Genomic DNA, 22,015 nt, shown 5'->3' on the forward strand with positions numbered 1-22,015 from the left:
ACTCATTAATATTCTATTTCCAGCTTAAAAGTCAATTACAGGACATTTTAGCTCAGGCCACACAAAACAATTTCATTATTTCTAGAGAAAACCAGCACACTTGACAGTCTCCTCTGATACAGTCAGGAATGCTCAGAAAGCTTAGCTGTCCTGAAGAAGTGATCAAGCTTTATATGACACATTATAAGATCTCAAATTAAAGCATCCTTTTAGCTCTATACTGACCCACAGCACATTGAACTTGGTGTGAATTTACAACTCTGGCAAACTTCAGTGGAAGCTGCAAGTGTTTATTATTTCTCACAAAACAGACCATTCCTGTAGCAAGGGAGGAAAATTTAGCTATTGATGCTATAAGCTTGTGACAGTCATGAAAATTGTGGTACCATTGGGAAAAAAAAGCAGTATTTTGCAAGATAAAAAAAAAGTGAATATTTAATAACTTACCCCTTCTGCCTTCTCTTCTGTGTTAGCCAGCATTTCCTGGAGGGCCCGTACTGACAGAGACTGCTCCAGCACAAAGGTGCAGATGGACAAATCAGGTGGAACATTCTAGGTGATAAAAACCCACGAGATCACATTAGTAACAGATTTGCTGAATAGCAATTTCCAATGCCTCTATTTTCCCTCACTTTCCATTAATCTGAAAGTTCTGCTATATCTTCAAGGCTATGAAAGCCAGCCATATACTGGGCTGCAACAGCTAAGTCTTAGCCAGCAAACAAAGGGAAGCAATTCTTCCCCTGGCTCAACATTTGTAAGCTGACACCTGGGGTACAAGGTCCTCTCTCACTGAAAGAAAGAAATGCTCAATAAAAGAAGAAACCAATGAACTTCATCAGGTTCAGCAGAGATCACCAGGATTGGCAGGGCTGGTGCACTCACCCTGTGTGCCTGCAGGGAGCTGGGCTTGGTCAGCCTAGATGGAGGAAAGAGAGATATCTTACAAATCTAGTGGTGGTTACAGGGAAAATGGAAGCAGACTCTTCTTGGAGGGGCTCCTTCAAAGGAATAGGAGCAGCAATACAAGTTGTACAAAAAAAATTACAGGAGAAAATTAGGAGTAGAAGAACTGCCTAGCAAAGTAGTGAAATGTCTGCTTGGACATTAGCATATGGAACATGTGTCTCAGGCATTATGCTCAGATTGTAAGGGAAACCAAATTCAGTCTTTAGGCTACTGGTCGTAGCCAGACCTCATCCTTGTGATGAAGGTCAAGATGAACTTTCATAGCAGAAACATTCGACACTGAGTATCAAGGCCAGGCCAGCAGTTTCTCAGCCTTGCAGGGCAGTATGCTTCACAATAGTCTGCTCTAACTGGGATAAAACTAAAGAGTCTTATAAAAATGAATATTTAATTTGTCATGATTGAAAAAAATATCATTGAGTTATTGAAAAGATAATTTTCCAGACTATCATAAAAATTCATATAAAATTGAAAGAGGTTTGTAATAGCAATGCCTAAGTTACAAAGTAGCAAAGTAAAATTAGATTTTATGTGGGTATCTTTTCTTCTGTTAATAGAACATGCAACTCCTACACACCTTAACTTGCCTCCAGAAATTCTTACATATGTCTTCTCTTTTCAAGTTAGTAGCATATTTTAGTTTAGGAATACTTTTACTGACTATTGGAAATCAGTTTTTTATACCATGAATGCTTTTTCTACTACAGATGTAAAATTGCACATTTACTCAAACTGTGCACAATGTGCAGAGACCTGTTTCAAGGCCAAATTGCAAAAGGTAGTTGGAAAACTCTTTCATTCCCACTTTTTTTTCAAAAGTTAGTTTACTCATACCCTTAATAGCTTATTAAATTGCTGTTCATTCCCACTAAGTACAGTAATTCAGTTTTTTTAATAATAACAAATCTTTCATTATCTTCCACTACTTATATTTCAATAAAATTACTGCAAAATTGTATTTTAAATTTAAGTTTTACCCAGATGAAAAAGAATTAAATAGCATCCACTTTTGCATGGGTTTTGAATGACTTATGCAACTATACTTAGGCATGAAATATTTTTAATCCAACTCTTTCAAAATCAGGCTTCTACTTACTGAAAAGTGTTCGCGTTACCATTTTTCTTTTGTAGCTACTCAGTCTTTTTCGAGCTAGTAGTAGGCCAACAGACAACTAATTAGATTCTCTTCAAAACATCCTTGTAATGTAAGTACTATCATAAGCCTTTATTTTACAAAACAGGAAGGAGAGCACTCAAAGACTGCAGGTTGCAAGGTGTTGCTTCTACTCAGTAAATGTGAGGACAATTTTCCATTCTAGAAAGTCTTACAGAAACAAACTACCTAACAGTCCAGCTCACCCTCAGTTCTTCCCAGTGAAGACTGAATGACTGACAAACAAGAGTATGAACAAAACAGGAAAAGATGCTCTGTACACTGTGCTCAGAAATTAGTCAAGGCTACACTTTCTGTATCTGGTTATAAGCAAACAACTATAAGAAAACAAAGTCTCCATAACAGTATTCCCACTGCCATTACTGTTACTTAAGCAGGATTTTTGTTGGCAGAATGTCTCACACACACGATTTTGGACCTATCATTTTTTTTACTACTGAACCTACCCTACAGGTTATACACTTTTAAATACAGAAAATCCCGCATCATTTCACACATTGATCAAGCTGACATAGCAAGGACGCCCCTTCATCCATTTCATTCTCCTTTATGTTCAAGATAGCCAGGAGCACTTTCTTCCCTCCCCATTTAAACTGAGGTATGAAGTCCCAATGAACATTTTTCAGTTATTCTCATAGGAGAGTAAGGCAAATTTTTGCTGCCAGAGAGTAATAAAGGAGAACTGTATGAGACCATTTTGCTTTAAATAAGTGGAAGAGGTACTGTATGAGACCATTTTGCTTTAAATAAGTGGAAGAGGTACTGTCTTCTTACAGTCTAGCAAAATGGTAGAGCCAGTTTTCTTTTCATGAGACAAAAGAGAGAGCACATTATTCCACCTCATCTCTGTTGCACGTACGCCTAGACACTTGGTGGTCCCCAGAGAGCACTGTGTTTCCCCTAAGAGCTGAAGAAAGATGCAGCTACTGATGCCTGCAGTAAGCATGTGAATTGGAGCTTCCTCTCTGGCAGTTCCTCACCCAGATCTGCTCTACTGAAGATCAAACAGGCAAGGTTGCATCAATCACGCCATGTACAACAATCAGAGCATGGACAAATGTGGGACAGATGCAGAGCTGCCAATATATTTAGCTCAGTTACAGTTCTGCTCACCCCTATACACTCCATTTCAATGCTGATGCTTTTAAAGCTCTGGATTTAAAAGATGAGGCTTCAGGTTGGCATACAGATGCATACTGAAAGTTCCTATTTTGAATAGCCCTCTCCATAAAACAATAATTCCAGCTTATTTTTAAACCCTCATTTAAACATACCAAACACTATTCACAGTGCATTTCCCATCTCTTCAAAGCATAAAAATGAGGAAGGAAAGAGTCTTTGCCAGACCTCTGATTGTCTACCTTATTTCTCATATTATCTCACATAGAGACAGAGGACGGAATACAAAAAATAAAGGTATTCTGTGTTATACTGGCAGCCTAACATTCCCTATCAAAAGGTATCTTCACACAAATTATACAGTAGATTTTAGTACCCAGTCTGGAAAGTAACTGCCTATTCTAGGGTCCAAAAGGAAAATCTGTAGCAACCAGTTGTCAATATCAGATTCTTAAGGACAGGTGAAATGCGTAGGCAGGTTTTTTAGTAATTGCTTTGCTAGACTATGAGCACACTATTAAATAATAAATAATTTTAAAGAAAATATTTTGCTACATCTTCAACAACCATCCACTAGTGCACTTTTAATAAATACCAAAACTACCAGGAAATTTTCAACAGTTTGATGATAACAATACATCTCTGTTTTGAGAACAGAACACAATCTATAACTCAAAAAACTGCTCAGTGCTCAAAAGCAGATTACTCAACAGATATAAGTAACCATATTGGCAATCTTCAATCTTCCTTTCCACCAGTTTTCATTGTATTTAGCTTTCCTGCAGTAACTTTCTAAACAAAGGCATAGAAAATTAGTTCATATTTCAAAAAGGTTTTTTTTCTTTTGTTTTGTGACAGAGTATATAAGGAGGTCCTTGGACAGTACAGGGAATCTGTATCACTCCAAAAATCGGTGGAAAATTCTGATAAGCAATGACAGTATTCAAAACAATTTCTTTTCATTTTATTTTTCACACGTTTGCAAAATCAATTATATTTTAATGGATTTGAATACAAAATACACCCAATGACTTAAAAAAGTAAAACTTAGTAATTCCAGTATATCTCAGAGTTTCAAGCATTAATGATTTTGGCTGCCAGTTCTTGTTCTTCTACTCAGACATAATTACTAATATGCAAATAGTTTGATTTTAAAAAAGTTATTACACAAATAAATTAGAAATTCCATATTAAATTTTAAAAGGAGATTCATTTCTGCTAGGAGAAGAACAATACATAAATATTAGCTTTTTCTGTTGTTTTGTTGTTTTTAATAGCCCAATAAGCAAAATTAGACAATGTAACAGTCACCTGTATTTTTAAAGCATATCTATCACTGAATTGCTGGATTATTTAGAAAATTGGTGAATTCTTTATTTCTTCCCATCATTTTAAACTACATTTATTGTGTACACTAGATTTCTGTAGTAATATTTGCATAGTAAATTATGCTTTACTCTGTGGGAGGCAGATTCACAAATTAGATAATCATACCCTTTATTAAAAAGGTGTTTTGAGTAAAGCTTTTGAAACACGATTTAAAAATATCCCTAGCTGTATTCCAACCCACAACTGAATCATGGATACTGAATGTATTCATTACACTCTATTTCAGTTTTTAGTGAATTACTATTTCCAAGCATACCACACTCCAGTGAAAGCAAGAGGCTGAGATGCAAAACTCAGTCCCACTGTCATTACTCTGATGGTCACACAGTGCTAACAAGCCATGGTAATGTATGACCTGCTCATGTAATATGTTGCATGTAATCTTGTGAATGTAAACTGAACTTCTGCCTCTCATAAATATTAATACATAACTGAAGAATAATAAATTACATCAGCAAACAGAATTCTGTCTCTAAGAATAAGCAGCTTTACCTCGGCTTAATTTTTCTTTCTAGTTATTTGCAAGCTTCTTAGTTATTTTCCTAGGCTCAGGGGTGTGGGTTTATTTCTCTTCTAACCAGATTCCCAATGAAATGAACTTGTAGGTATTTAATTTCTAGCTGTATACTAAATATTCACACAGCAATGCCTAAAAAACACCTAATTAAGTAGCCTGATTTACAAAGCATCTATCATTTGCATCATAGTTAAAAAAGGAGATGTGGGTGTTCATAAGTTTTTTTAACACTAGTTCATTTACTAGATGCCTAACTTTAAGAATCCAAGGAGGACAACTCAGAAAATTAATTTTAGTACAGAATTTAAGCAAAACATCTGTAGTTCTATTTGTGGGAGTAGCCTGAAAGAAACAGAACCCACCAGATATTTTCAAGTTACATTTAAATTTATAGATCTCCATCGTTCTGGACGTCCTTTCTACTTAAATGAGATTCTGTCCAGTGACAGTGATAGAACACACTCAATATTAACAAGTAAAAAAATCCATTTCTAGGACTCTATATAGAAGGCAGAGCTTTCCATGTTTTCATGCTTGTCATCAAAACAAGGGGCCCAGTACAGAAATATACGGGTCTGACGACCAGTCCCATCAGCCAAATAGGACGAACCATAATCACCAAATCCCAAAGTGGAAAAGACAGAGAATTAATTGTGAGGCTTACAGTTTCAGCTCTATGGAAAGGATGGTGTCAAGTAACACTGTCCTCTCTGTAGCACTCCTCCAGTAACAGTGTCAAGCTCCCATGTGTTCACCATCAGCAGACTGGGAAGGTTGCCTGGCCACCTCCTAAAAAAGTTTGCTATCAGTTGCTTATGACTATTTCAGTCTGAAATTATCACTTTCTGTATGAGGCTTTTATAGGACATTCTGTCCAAAACAGTTGTTTCTCTCAAAAGAAGAGAAGTTCTCAACATTCAAAACTTTTTAGGTTACTATATCTAAAAACTGTAATGGCCCCATGTTTTAGGAAGAGCAGTTTGACAAGAGAGTGGCTCTTTGTCACAAATATGCTTTTCACTTTTTCTAGGAAAAACGTTGACAATCTGGTCAAGTTCTGCTTCCTGAAATACGTTGTTTTTCACACAGTGAAAAGTTTCTTCTTAACAATTGAAAGCTCTAAAGAGTCCTTTTTCACAGGACAACTGTTTCAGGGGATAAAACTTAAAAATTCACGGGAATACCAGGAGGATAAAATGAGAACAGGGTCCACAAAAAAAAATAAAAAATTAAAAAAAAAAAGTGGAAGGAAAAAGGAGACAAACAACCAGAAAAACAGCTAGTGGTGGAACTGAGGTCAAACCCAAACACATTTCAATCGTTCATTTTCAAATCCTAGAACACAAAACAGCTCCATGTCCTCACTGGTTCTTTTGAATCATGTGTTAGTTGCCTATGCCTCTACATGCTGATCTCTTTGTTAATCTGACCTAAAGAATCAATTGTTTCAATTTAAAAAAAGAATATTCTCCTGTGGTCACACATAAAAAGTTTCCCCATCTTGTCTAGATTTCCAAGTGAGGAACTCTCTCATAAATAAAGTGTTAGATTTGATAAACCCATCAGTGAAAAAAATCTTAATACACTGAGCATACTGTTGATATATGAAACACTCATCTACAGTATTTTTTGTCCGATTACAAGGAGGTACTAGTTTTTAACTCCATAAGAGTTTATACAACAGTAAAGACCAAAATCCTTCCCTACTCATTTTCAGTGAATGTCATGTGCTGGTCACCATGGAACGGAGTTCATTGGCAAAGAAAATTGTGTATGCCTGAAACTTAGGCTGTACAAACATTCAGAAGGAAACTGCTTCTTGGGGTTTTTTTTCCTCTTACAATCTCCTTTAAAGATCCATAAGAAACCTATTTCTATTTAGACTGATGTTACTTAAATACAATTATAGTATTTCCCTTTATGCTGAAAACAGTGTCAAAGTTTCATCTTACAATTTTTCAGCTTTTGATCCTTGGAAATAGCTTTGATCCTGAGAGCTGTCAAAGGTCTTGAGGTCATTATTAACAGAGCAGACTGTTTTAATTGCTTGGAAGTTGTAATTCCTGGTACAGTGTTTACTTTCTTTAAGGGTCTCAGACATTCCACCTCTAAAATGGATAAGTAAAGAGGTTTTTTTCTCTTATCCTCCAGCTCTCCCCTCTAGTCTTCTTTCTAACTACACATAATTCCAACACATCTACATTACTGAGAGCTGTTTTCTTTTTATCTGTTCTCTGAAAATTTAAAACTCTTAGCAACAGATAAAAGTGATATTGCGTAAGGAGCCATACAACTACTTACAGCATCACCAGATAAACTCAGTCAATCAACTCAACACCCATTGCAATATATGTTGCTGTAGCCAGAAGCTCAGATGAACATTAGCTAATAATGTGCCACCCTAATGCAGTGTAAATGTGTTAATTTTTAAGGTAATTAGGAAAATCCCATGCTCATTAATAAAATAAAAAAATCTTATAGGATCAACAGCGCTACAGAGGTTCTGGGCACACATTCAAATTAAGAAAACAAGATTTGTTTAACTTCATATTGATCCTGCAAACTCTATCTTATTATGCTAATCTTATGTGTATTATCCAAAACTTTAACTTTCCCTTTTATTCTTAGAGATTATGTTGAATTTGCAGCTGGTGCAACAAGTAATGGAAAAATCTAGGATATTATCAGTTGGGTGGGTACTATTGCTTCAGAACCTGGAAAGAATCGGCTATCCTTTGATTCTTGCAGCATCAGAAAGATGACCTACTCTGCCCCTTTTTGAAAAGCATAGCAGACTCCCAAGAGGAAAATCTTCCTAATATCTGACCAGATTTAATACAAGCCATGCACATTGCAACAATCATATTTCAAAGTAGGAATCCTATAACCTTTCAGGATCAAACTAATAGGGCAAATGTGCACATATTTTGTGGCTGTAATAACTGACAAGGCCTGACCTGTGCCAGTGGAAGTTTTACCTCTGCATAATAATCAATAGACCCTTATTTGCTGAGATTTTCTTACTGTTAAATTTATCCCATAGGTGAAATCTTCACAGTAGAGTTATAGAACGTAAAAATGACATCCAAATAAACATAATTACTAACTTCCAGAATACCAACTCTTCTAAGTAATTCATCTACTTTGAACAAGAAACAATATGTCTAAGAGAAGCAAAACCTGCTTATTTATCTCATAAACTATCAATTATAAAACATAATGGACACCAAATTTTAACTTTTTAGGATTTTGTTTTAAGTTTTCGTCAATTACATTTTCCATTTTATGTTGCTGAAATCAGTGTTCAGCCTGATTCAGGAAAATCAGTGCCTATCAAATACTGTTGGAATGGGGGACTGGACATTTATGCTGAGTCACCTCTGATTTGTCCTTAATAAAGGAAAGGAGATGCATCATCAGCTCTCTCCTGGGCAACAGAGTTTAAAAGTAGCAAAGCATGTATAACTATGAAAATCCTTTGTGGCAAGATGTAACAACGTACTTAGGTACTTGCAGTACTAAATTGCATATTAACGGTCAATATTTTCTTTACACATATGTAAAGTAAATCAGTTTTTATAGCTAAAATGAATAATGCATACCTCTGTTTTGAGTCACTACTCATCTATGTGCTTAATTCAATTTACGAAATTATTCAAAACAAATTAAATGCAACCACCCACAGAATTTTCAATCTATCCCACCACCTTAACAGAAGCTAAACATGTTTTATTGAAATTTACATGTGCCAGTCCCTACTGGCTGGCAAAAAAATAATATATTATAAAGCCACTTTATGAAGATGAATATTACACCATATCCCAGTTCTTTAATTCATTTTGTCCTGCTTGTTATATGTCTTTTTAAGGTAGTAAGTCCATTCTGACTCAGGTCGGATGTTATGATCCCCAAATTATTTTGCACTGCAGGATGTTTGATCTGATTTACTTGATTTAAAACTATTATATATATATTATATAAAAAAATACATTATCTTAAAAGGTACATACATTTACCTCTGTAATGTAAAGCAAATCAATTAGAATGGCATATTGAAACTTGTTAAGTCAAAAAAATGTATTTTTAATAATAAAACTGTCGTAGTCTTAGAGAAAATCTAGCAAATATTTGGGTCAGGGACAGAAAGGTTTTAAGAGTCCTAAGAGCAAGAACTGTCTGCCAAGAAATTTTCCAAGGATTTAAGGACCTGTACTGTCAGAGTTCCACTGCTGATAAAAAGAGCAATAATACTTTCAAGCATAAATATCTGCTTAAAAAAACCCCTCACCATATATACTCAGAAATTGTGGTTTATCTTTAAACATGTAAAATATATAAAGCCTCTGCTTGCCTGTGCATGGCACTGCATTTGAATATCCACTGCGTGATGTAAAAAATAAACACATACTTGACTACGCACCTCTATTAACCACAAAGTCAAAAAGAATAATTAGAAGAGCAATTAGTGATTATTTTTTCAGCTTCTTAAAGATTCGAATTTTTCCTGTTTTGGTCTAAGGGGCTGAAATATTGTTACTAACCTGTTAAGAAACAACCAACTGCTGCTTTAAAGGACTCTCTGCTTATCATTCAGTAACACACTAAAAAAAAAAGCTGCCACAAAATACTGTCTAGACAGAAATACCCACATGCATTTCCCACCTGTCCCAGAAGTGAATAAAGCAAGAGGAAATAAAGCAAGAGGCTTAAAAATTCAGAGATGGTAAAGACAGTCTCAAGGACTCTGAAAACTCTCTAGACTCTTACTCTTTTCCTGTTACTCTTGAATAGATGTTCAAGGAGGGAGTATAACAATAAGTTCACAGGTATTACTCCTACATGAGAATATCACATTCATTTAGATAATTCACCAACCTGGAGTTTCCTCCTTTGCCATAGTCAAGTTCTTCCTTTCTAAAATTTCACATTCTGACATCACATAAGATAATAACTATGCACCTTTGCAGAGACCTATTATGCACTACCACATATTATTCTCTATACGGCTTTAATTTTATTTTACCAATATCTCAACTTTCACCTAGCCCAGCAAAGATATTCCTCTCCTCTACTAAGGTGCATGTCTGTGCTGGAGATTTAACATAACTTTTCAAATGTCTTTGATACTGGTTTATTTCCTAAAAAACAAACAATCAAAAAAATCCACATACTTGTAAGTTTTTCTTATTAATTTTATTAACTCTTTCTAATTAATTCTCCTAAGGAATTCACATTCTCTATAGAAATAAAACAATTCTAGTAAGAATTATGCAGACAGTTAAGTGTATGTGAAAATCAAAGCTCCAATGGAAACTATAGATACAGATAACCTTCATAATAAACTAGCCAGAAACATGCCCAAGGAGAAGGAATTATTTTGCCATTTTAATAAGGACTTTTATAGTCATTAATCTGTACACATTCTTGCAACTGTATCAGCCCAAAGAGGCTTAATTAATTGTTAGTGTACTGCTGAGTAAATCAAATATCAAATATGGCACTCAAAGCTTATAAAGCTTTATTCTTACAACAGCTAATCACATTAGGCATGTTTCTTATTTAAAAATAAAACCTCATTGCAATTGGACTTCATTTCTATGGACCTTTTGTATCGGCTAATACTTACTCAACTTACAGACACTAAAGAGAAAAAATTCTGTATTACTGGACTTTCCAATGTATTGAATAATGGATACTCAAATGGTTTCTTGGCAAGTCTGTTCATATTTCATATTGCACTGAGAAGAATATTGGTTTGCTTTCTGGGACCTCTGTCCAACATCATGAAAGTCCTGTGCTAGTCCTGCTTCTTTTTCTTTCATGGAACTCAAAATGTTGCAGACATTTGCCACTGTCTTTCATACAGGAATAACTTGTCCCTGCTGTTCCTTTTACTGATCAATACCCACCTCAGTCATTTCAAGGATCTTAAACTATCTAAACTAATTCATCCTATATTATCTAAAGCCATTAGAATAACGGGTGTTGATTTTGATTCACCTTTCCCACAATTATTACCTTATCACCTGCTGTAAAAAGTGTACTGTTCAATTATAACTGGGTCAGTACTCAGAGAAACACCAAGAGAACCTGAAATGCATAACTCCCTGTTACCGTTAAAAGACATTTAGATGTAGGATAGAAGTAAAGTTTGCAGGATTGTTAGGGGAAGACTGTATCAGTCTTTTAAAATCAGCCCAGTGACATTCGTTGTCTGTTCTTTTTTAATAGCATGTAAAAATTCAATTCTCATGAAAGGCAATATTTTTGTGGATGGTATCTTTGTAAACATGCCAAGACAAGAGTACAAATACCTGGAAGATGGAACAAGCTTTCTATTCCTAAATATATTCTTTATATCCAGGAGGGAAGAAAAAGATACCTTCTAAGGAATTAAAGCTCAGAAACATCAATTAGCATTATTCGCATGGACTCATTATATTTACAAGAACATCACTTTGTAAAATAAAAGAAAAACTATCCCACACTCCATTAAGCAGAACATGAGCTTCAACTCCTTCCAGTTCACACAGCTTCCCAATTAGCAGGTTGCAGGCAGGGCAAAAGTAGACTGCACACAGTCACTGCTCTACAAGAGCCTTGCACTGAGGCTCTTGCACGGAGAACCATAAAACTCCTGTTGGCTTGTAAACGGTATTTGAACAGGCCAAGCCAAAAATGACAGATAAGAAGGACATCTTAAGCTGCTAATCATATTGTGGGAAACCAGAGTATTGTTCTCATCCTCCGGATATTAAAGACATGTTGGTTCATGTAAGAAAAACAGACTAGAGATGTCAATGTGGTTCATGTATCAACTGTATGTCCATCACTCTTATCTACAGGTTTTCAAACAAACATCAAACTTCCAGCAGTTATTCAAAGAGAAACTCCCAGGAAAAGCAGCCTGAACTCTGACCTTCTGCATTTATGCATACTCTTTAAGAGCATAAACACTTATTTTACAGTCTGGTCTCTGATTTTTTAATGTAAAATAAAGCAACTGTTCTTTTTTTGTTAAACCTGAAGTTCTTCTTGTATTCGTATTCAGTAACCCACCAGTCAGCATTAGGAAAGTTACTAAAACAACTTGCATTTGGGTTTCAAACACAGGGACAAAAAGCATAAATCGTCAACCTCCAAACTACTTCCACTTGCCCAACTTCCCTCTTCCAATCCAGACTATTTATAAACTAACACCTTCAATTTAAAGTTGTAAATACTCTTGTTATGATAGTAAGTTACAGCATTCCCTTGGTTGCTACAAAAGCACAAATCTTCCACCATTTTCTTGGGGAAGTAACCAGGACAAAAAGCCTAAAATACTGAAAATCACCAACTAAAAGGTCAAATTTTCAAAAAGTCTTAAGAAATAAGCAGCAACAACAACAACGTGTCTGATACTCTTTTTTTAATTCTGTTTCAGAACAGAATTAACACAGATTCACTCATTATTAGGCCACATTTCTTTGTCCTAAATTCTGAGCCCATTGGGCTAGGATTATTAACAGGAGTCTGCTGAGCCAGATTTAGCCCAACAGTCCTCAAAAATACTGAATACAAAGTGATAATACCACGACTTAAGTGCTAAGCAGGGCTACAAGGCTAATGTGAAACTGCTATTTTAGATAAATGCTCATTTAAAGGGCTTAAAATAACATATTTTCATGTGTTCTTAGCTTGGAACACAGATTTACCAATCTGTTTTTTTCAGGTTTTCAGATGTGCAGCTACCTATCAGTTCTAATTACAATTCGAACAACTGCTTTGTAACTACTCTGCATTTGCTAATGAAGTACAGTCTACCATAAACCCATCAGAGAAAATATTTGAAATGCTGAGCTCTAGGGGACTTGGCAGAATATGCCACTGCGTAAACTTGTGCTGCTCAGTTTCCCAGGGTAAGGCAGCAAGCCTGAAGCTGCCGAGGTTGTGTTTGCACTGAACAGCTAGCAGTTGTAACTTTCATCAGTCATGAATGTACAGCAAGTAAGAACTCCCACCTCAAAATATTATGCCTTTGCTCTATGAATCACTTTATTTATCTTTCAAAGACTTTCTTATGGTATTTCAGTGCATTTGGGGAAGGCAAATAATCTGTTTGCAGTCCTTAACACCTAGTCCCAAGATTATTAAAGAGTCCCAAGACTTGTATACTAAATGGGGAAAAAGACAAACCCTACCATCAAAACCCATCAACTATGCATTTGGGTAAGGGCATTGCTTTGAACAGAATGTTCAAAATGCACGTAGACAAACCCATCATGCAACGATGGCAACTCCCTTTATAATAGGAACAGTAGTAAAAAAATTAGGACTCAGAAGCTAAATCACAGCAAACTGATAGGTTTTTAGAAGCCCCTAGAAAACTCACCAAACCAATACAGAATTGTACATCACATATCTGAGCTTCTTCAACCAGGTGTTTGTGTCACAGTCATATCTCAGACAATATTTCCCAGCACAATATCTGCTTCTTTTTACATTTTAATCTTTAAATAATGAGAAGCCTAAACAGTTACTGGGATATATAAAGGAAAATGGATGTAATGGGATTTTTCAGGTTTTATTTATTTATTTTAGACCAGAAGTGGAATTCCTACATCTGTTCCACTATGGAAAAAAAAAACAAAACCTCACAAAAACTAACAAGGGAAAAAAACCAGCAGTTACTATCATAGGCGGTTTTGTAAACATTTAGGGTTTGTTTGGTTGGGGATTTTTTAACATACATTTAGATAATGAAGGAAGTTGCAAACTACATATTTGACTGGAGAAATTACAAGTCATGTTTTGTTTGTTAAATTGCATAAATTATACAGCTTTGGGTTAAGTTTCTTGAATGGATAGCCTATGTCACTAACAGTATGAAACCCATCATTAATATTAAAAAGAAAATGAGCGTTTCAAAATTTGTCTTGTCTGTTATCTAGTTGATAACAGACATAATGCATGTATAGATATCATATGTACTACTATTTTATTCAGTGCCATCACTTGGAGTACTATCGTCAAGTAAACGTATCTACAAAATTGTTTTGATTTTCTCTTTCAGCTTTTGTGGCTGCATTTTCAGATTACATGTCATGAACTCCACTAACAGATTTAGGAATTTAGAACTTTCCTCTGGAGGCTTTTCCCAGGTGCTTTACGATGACAGGCCTTAAATATTTCTAAAATACATTTTGACAAAAAACTCCCAAGTACTCAATACATTAAAGTCTTCTGATAAAACCCCATGGGTTCTAAATAACTAATATTAAGCATGCAGAGTTATCCCCAATAACAGAGAACTGGCCTATAGCAATGTCATATTTTAAAAATATTAAATAAGTGAGTGTGATTGAAAAAGGAACTCTTTCCTATTCATGAAGGTACATTTTGAAGATAGGAAGACCTTTTAATTCCTTTTTGGTAGTAATTAATGCCTTATTATGGTAAAACTCAATGTATACCTCTGGCAATACAAGATTTGATAAAAATTATTTCTGTAAGATCAGAAATAATCCATTCCTGTGTGAATTTAAAATTCCAAATATCTGCTTCAACAGGAGCTACTATGTGGACAATGAGAATAGTAAGGTATCGTGGATTGGATATATTATAATTACACTATTTAGTCTGTGATGGCTTGCTTGATATCACACAATTGTTTCCTTTTTAAAAACTACCGGAGTTACAGGTGACAGTACAAATATGCTAAATTTTATTGTTATGCCTAGTAATAATGGCCACAGTTTTCAACTCATATATCTGTTGCTGTCTTTACTTTCATGGAGATCTGACACAGTGTTTTTCATAGTCTGAATGTTTCACATTCATTTTAAATTATTCACTTTCCATCCCAAGAAATAATTCTGCTGGTTTCTGGGACTAAGTGCAAGGATCACAACCAGATCTGATGAATATAGCTACACATCTACATTTAGTCTCAAAATGTATACAATATTTAAAAGAAGTAAAAATTGAATTGGATATAAAGATAATATTTGCAATTATGTAAATTATATGTTGCTTAAAACTACATACGAATGTTGTGAAACACACTGCTCTTAGTTACATTGCTTCTACAGAGTATTTTCATGGGAAAGAATGACTTATCGAACAAAATCCTGTCTGATCGACACCTATGAAGACTTCATCTACCTGTGTCTAAATTATGCATGTAAAGTAGGGCAAGTAATATGTACGTATGCATATATTTGATAGCAACTCTTCATTTAAATTATCAAAATCTATGATCTTAGTAAAAGTCTGCTAAATAGAGTACTCTGAACATTAGAATATGTAAGATTAAGTGCCATCTTTGTCATTAAATGGGAATATTCATTTTGGCAACATGACACAAAAGCAATTAAAATGGGCTTGGAGGTGAAGCTACAAAGCCTTGCCCAAGCTCTGACAGACTTTTTTGACTTTTTTAGATTAATAAAATGGAAACGCAAGTACAGAAATGAACCACAGCAACTATTAAAAAAAGTCCAAGCAAACAACCACCTTACTATATGGCAAATTCACAGAATGATCCAATGCAAACACAAGCAAACAACACTGATTTGATTTGTCAGTGTGAATCGAATTTTAAAAAACTCAGTATTTCATTATGTCAGTAACTGCTCAAAAGCCATCTACTTTCATCCACACATCCACACATTTATGGACACCATGTGCTTTTTTTATATATTTGGATTTACACAATCAAAAACTGTGCACAGCACAGGTACTGTTTCTCAGCTGGCAGAAAGAGTTTCAGACTCAGTCTCTCTGGAGACAGATTACTGGCCTTGTACACTGAGAATATGCTCAAGTGTTTGCTGTAAAAGACAAAAAAAGAAGGCAACCCCTGCCTTCAGATCTTAAACTGAAGACAAATGAAGAAAAGTTTTTCTTCTGGAGCAGTGAGAGCACAGGAGTTCAGGCCAGTGTCCCACAATTCAGGATGATACCTTTCTCCAGACACACCCATACAGAATTTGACTGCGGACATGGAAACTGCTTGCATAAATACTAGCAGATCATACTCCCATGTAGCCTTGTCTGTGCCAGATGTTTAACCTTCCCTAGTCTCCCTTCCCACATTTTCCTCTTCACTTTGAGTATAGCCACCTGTCCAGCTCCTGCCGATTCATCTACTTGCTGAAAATAGACCAAAAATAGGGCAAAGAAAAAAAAATTAAAAATTGGTATTTGTCAGCACAAGAAACAGCAGGTAGGTCTTACCATCAGACTTTATTTTCTATCCTGTTACACAACAGTAGCATCTGGGGACCAACAAAGACCAGAACATCACCAACATATGCTGGGTGATGGAGTCAACAGTACCAGCCAACTGGCCTACACCAGTCCAGCACTAAATCTGAAGAATCCCTCTGCCCTGCCACAGGAGTAGTGACTCTTCAGAAGCAAAAATGGAAAATAAGTTATCAAAGTCTTACTTTCATGTGAAGTCCCTCCTTACTTTACAAATAGAATTATGAAAGGTATTTTTTTTGGACTCTGCTTTCAGCACTGTAACTGATACATAAAAATTTCAAACCAGAAGATCAGACATTGCACTGCCTTCTTGAAAAAGTTGAAGGGAAAAATAATAACTTGGGAGGCTTTTCAAATCATAAAAAACCCTCACTATGTTATACACCCCTCTCTAAAGTCCAAATTATGGAAACCTCAAGAGGGGAAAAAAAACCCAAAACACATAGATTTTATCACTCCTTTTAAATTATGTAAAGCAGTTCTTCTATACCTCAGAGCATCATGAAACTAAAGCATGTGAGTTTACCACCTGCCATAAAAACAGAAAAAGAAACCAAAACTTTGTGTAATTTAGAAAAGAGTACCTGAACTTTCAGTGTTCTGCTTTGCAGTGGTTCACAAGGGATCAACACCACACTTGGGACTAGCCCAGAGCTGAGTATTTTTCATTCTGCACCATGGACAGGAATAGTTTTCAGGAGCTGTTAAAACAACAGCTCCAGCTTGTTTGATTTTCAAAAGTCCATGCATTATTTAGGTCTACAGAAAAATTACTTCCATAGCAGACAACATGATCTTTTAATGAATGAACTTCCTCATACTAACAATCTCTTTATTTATAAAAAGCAACAATCTTAATTTTCAAACGTACAGAAATAGATCTCACTAGTCATTGAGATAAGTTAACTAATGATAATTTTTTTTAATAGAAGAGATGGTCTTCCACACAAGGAATAGATTTAAAAGTACAGGAAACACTGACAAAACAAAAGTACCTATAGAGAATTGTCAAAAAGGAAGTTTACAAGTGTGCTGGTTAGGGTTTTTCTGTTTTTCATGCTGCCATGCTGGCAAGGAAGTTGGGGGTGCATGGGAGGAGACACAGCCAGGACAGGTGGCCCAAACTGGCAAAAGGGATATCCGATATGACATCATGCCTAGCGGGAGGAAGAAGGAGGAAGAGGAGGAACATTTGGTGTGATGGGTTTGTCTTCCCAAGTAACTGTTACGTGTGATGGGGCCCTGCTTTCCTGGGGATACCTGAACACCTGTCTGCCCGTGGGAAGCAGTGAATTTATTACTTGTTTTGTTTTGCTTGTGTGCATGACTTTTGCTTTCCCTGTTAAACTATCTTTATTTCAATCCAAGAGTTTCCTAGCTTTTATCCTTCTATTTCTCTCCCTGATCCTACTGGTGGGGGAGTGGGTGAGTGGCTGCATGGGGCTTGGTTGCTGGCTGAGTTAAACCACAACAGTGGTTTCTTTTCTTTTCTGACAGCCATCCCTTATTTTCTTCTTCTTCTTCTTACGTAAGAAATTAAAATTTATGCTATAGATTTGACAAAACCTGTTGAAGAAATAATTGCAAGAGATAAGAAAAATAAGCTTTTTAAATTTTGTCTTCAGCATGTTTTCCTTAGATTTTGTTATTCTTGCTGTTGCCACTTTTTCAATGTTAAAAATTTTTGATGGTTCATATATCTGATATTTTTATACATTTGAAACATGCAACCTATCCTGAGAACAAAATCAATTTTGAGACAGATTTGATTTGAAATTGGTAGATATTGAAATATAATTATTTTTCACTTAAGCTACTACATCTCTGTAGATGAGGTAGTCATGTATTTATCCTGGACAAGATTGTTTTATATTCAGTACTGTCTTCTATTAATAAAATTACACATAATTTAGACCTGCCATCTTTTTTGTTTATTATTTTGCTCTTCAAGATATGGGACCAATTTGAGTAATTTGCAGCCTTGAACTAAGTCAAGACCTTTGTTGTTCCTCAACTCACTCCACCAGCGAGTCGGCTAGGGGTGCACAAGGAGTTTTGAGGGGACACAGCCAGGACAGCTGATCCCAACTGACCCACGGGATGTTTCATACCATATGATGACATGCTCGGTGTATAAAGCAGGAGGAATGAAGAAGGAAGCAGGGGGTGTTCGGAGTGACAGTATTTGTTTTCACAAATCACCAGGACACATGAACCAGCCTTGTTTTCTTGGGGATGGCTGAACACCTGCCAGCTCATGGGAAGATGTGAATGAACTCGTTGTTTTACTTTGCCTACACATGTGGCTTGTGCTTTACCTATTAAACCATCTTTATCTCAACCAATGTTTTTTCTCACTTTTACTCTTCTGATTCTCTTCATCATCCCAACACAGGGGGAGTGAGCAAGCGGCTTGAGTGGGGCTTGGTTGACAGCTGGGGTTAAACCACAACACCAAGTTAAAATAAAATAATGATAGCAAAGGGCAAAATAGCTTTTGTCTCATTATCAGCCAAAACTAGAGAATAGTCCCTTGTAGAACTCAAAACAAATGTTACAACAGACACATGCCTGATTTGTCCAAGGCTATTGCTATCACTCATAGAGAATCTAGTCCATCTGTGTGTCCTTCACAAGTGCAATTCAATCCACTGGCTCAGGTAATTAATTTCAAATCAAGAATACATTTGCTATACAAAGACCCAGTACCCTCTGACCCAATCTGGGAGTCAGCTTTGCAGAAAAAGGCCTGAGGGCAGCAAGGTGGGCATGATTCCACAATGTGCCCTGGCAGTAAAAACGGGCGACAGCCTCCTGTGCTGTGCTAAAACTTGTGTAGCAGGGAGTTATTGTTTTTCCCCTTTACTCAGCACTTGCTAGACTATATAGAATCATAGAAAGGTTTAGGTTGCAAGGGACCTTAAAGATCATCTAGTTCCAACATCCATGCCATGGTTGGGTTCCAACCCTCATCTTCCACTAGACAAGTTTGCTCAAAGCTCCATCCAACCTGGCCTCAAACACTTCCAGGAATGGGACATCCACAACTTCTCTCACTACTCTCTGAGAGTCTCACTACTCTCAGACTAGAGACTTTCTTCCTAATAGCTAATCTAAACCTACCCTCCTTCAGTTTAAAGCCATTACCCCTCATCCTATCACTACAGCCCCTGATAAAAAAGTCCTTCACTTTCTTTTCTGAAGGTCCTCATTAAGTACAGAAAGGTTGTTTTAAGGTCTGCCTGGAGCCTTCTCTTCTCCAGGTTGAACAATTCCAGCTCTCAGCTCAACTCCCTTCCTGTAAGAACGACCAAATCAATGCAAAAAAACATTCACAAACTCAGAGTAATAACTTTGATATACTTTGAAATTTGGTTCCGTTAAAATGCCATTATGTGATAAATTTTTTTCCTTAGAAAGAGTACCATATCAAATTTAGTAGCAAAAGATGTCTCTGTATTTGCTACAAAGAAATAAACCTCAAGCCTAAAATCAAGTTGCAATGTACCTCCAAACACTATTTAATTCCTTATTTAAAATCCAAACACCTTACAATATATACAGAAGAAAAATCCATTTGCAGAATAAAGAAAAATAAAGAAATAAATAGGATATTTTTGCTCAGTAAAATGATTTGATAAGCAAGTCAAAAGAAGTGAATAAAATGGAATTTGGGAACAGTTTTTAAATGTGAACACGTGAAATGATAATGCTTATTAAAGTGTTTGCTAATTTATTCATCTTTTGTTAGTATGATGTTTTCAAAATCTCCTGTTTTCCTCTGACACTGAGGGAATCTATATGACTCTCCAAAGAAACACTTGTGTTTTAAACTTGAACAGAAAAAAATAAAATTCAGTAAGCAATTTTCATTATGGGCCTTCCAGTGTTATTGCTGTAATGGGATAAGTATTAACAGTCAGCAGTTGCCAAATTATTCTATCAATATATATCTTCAATTTGACCATTATTTTAGTAGTGTGAATTATTTAGTGATCCTAGAGCAGGAAAGTGCATGCAAAGAAGTTGTGATAATAGAACATCAGCTACATCATGAGGACCCGCATCTTGAAAGATTTTGGAGAGAAGCAAGGGATAGTAACAAGCATTCTCAAGAATGCAAGTCCAGGATGATAGTTGAAGTCTATTACTTGAGTTTGGCTTATTACTGGTGCTTGGTTTTACACCTCATCCTTGATACCTGGTGGGAATTCAGATGCCACATTACTGTTTGCATTAAAGTGCATCACAATCCCATTCAAACTGGAAAATAGTCTTCAAGACATGCATGGAAATTTTTTAACCAGCTCAAGAACTCTGTTGGAACCTTTTTCAAATTATCATATGCCTCTTTGAATATTTCCTTATATAATGCAATAGTAACCTTCTATGGACACAGATATTAGGATGAAAAACATTTTTATTTATAGTCCACTTTGCTTTAAGGATTTGGCAAATTTATGGCTCCCTCAGTACTTATATCTACAAATGACTTCAAATGAGCACATCCTAGAAACTGTCAGCCCTTAAAAATTGAAACACAGAGGACCTGCATGAGTTTTCTTTTGTTTGTTTTTTCCCCCAATCCCATGCAGAATGAGCAGAATACAGATTGCTTCACAAAACAAGGAGAAAAAGCAGTATCAACAAAACAAGCACAGAAAACTGATATGAAATCTACACTGTATTCCTTAAACACAAGAATGTTCAGAAGTTTTACACGGTGAGAGAGAGACTGTAGATTTAATATCCAAACTTACTGAATAATAATAAATTCATTAAATAGATCTTTCTGGCCTCACAGGCAACGAGCACTACGACCACTTCTATCCAAGCACATTTTTATTGTTAAAAAGATTCACTTAAAACAGAGTGGCAAGAATTAATTCATCAAGATCACTGCTATTATAATGAATCATTAATGTCCTAGTGAAAAATTTATTATTATGAATAATACATTCAAAATGATGAGACAGAAAATGAAGCATTACTCTGTGAAGAATCAGAGAGAATTAAAGTGATGTTATGGAAGCTGGCAAGACAAAAACCATAATTTTTTGTTCTAAGTCTTTCTCAATGTCTTTCCAGATGCTTTACCCTTATTATATTTTCTCACCAAATATTTATATTTTAACTGAAAAAGAATATGTTAAGCAACATTCCTCCCTTTCTATGGATAAAATGTCCAAGTATATCCATTACTTTGGTCACAAAACCAGTTCCGCCCTCAGAAGGCCTATTTGTGTCTTCAAAACATTTGAGCATATGTGATTGTGAAACAAAATCCCTACTTTGCAATAAATAGCAAATTTTTTTTCAAACTACTCTATCTACTGCATACATAGCAGAGTTAGAGGAGGCTTAGATAACAAACTGTTTAGACGAGATAATTTTGAAATTGCACTATGCTCTGTTAGGGAATTAGGTCTTAAAGTAATAATCATCTCCATGTAAATGCCCCAGAATAAAAACTTACCACAAATAAAATGATTGCTCTCTTTCCTGTGGAGCTAAAATCAGAGTAATCAAACTCATTTTTGAAGTGCAGTACACAAAAATTGCTCTGTGGCTCACTATAACTAAGTTTGGACAAG

The 22,015-nt window shown here is 35.6% G+C and overlaps 1 protein-coding gene across 10 annotated transcripts in view; it reads right to left on the reverse strand.

The window, feature by feature from the left end:
• RYR2 (ryanodine receptor 2) overlaps nt 1-22,015 on the reverse strand; it is a 394,099-nt gene that overhangs the window by 272,041 nt on the left and 100,043 nt on the right. For all 10 annotated transcript variants that reach the window (XR_003534458.1, XM_027684666.1, XM_027684677.1 and 7 more), the window contains exon 3: nt 448-552. Coding sequence is in view for 9 of the 10 variants with exons in the window: in XM_027684666.1 (XP_027540467.1) it covers nt 448-552 (105 nt within the window). In the remaining variant the exon portion in view is untranslated. The remainder of the gene's footprint in view (nt 1-447; nt 553-22,015) is intronic.

This window comes from Neopelma chrysocephalum, unplaced genomic scaffold (genome assembly GCF_003984885.1).
Source record: "Neopelma chrysocephalum unplaced genomic scaffold, ASM398488v2 Primary Assembly neopelma1_23, whole genome shotgun sequence".
Lineage (NCBI taxonomy): Eukaryota > Metazoa > Chordata > Aves > Passeriformes > Pipridae > Neopelma > Neopelma chrysocephalum.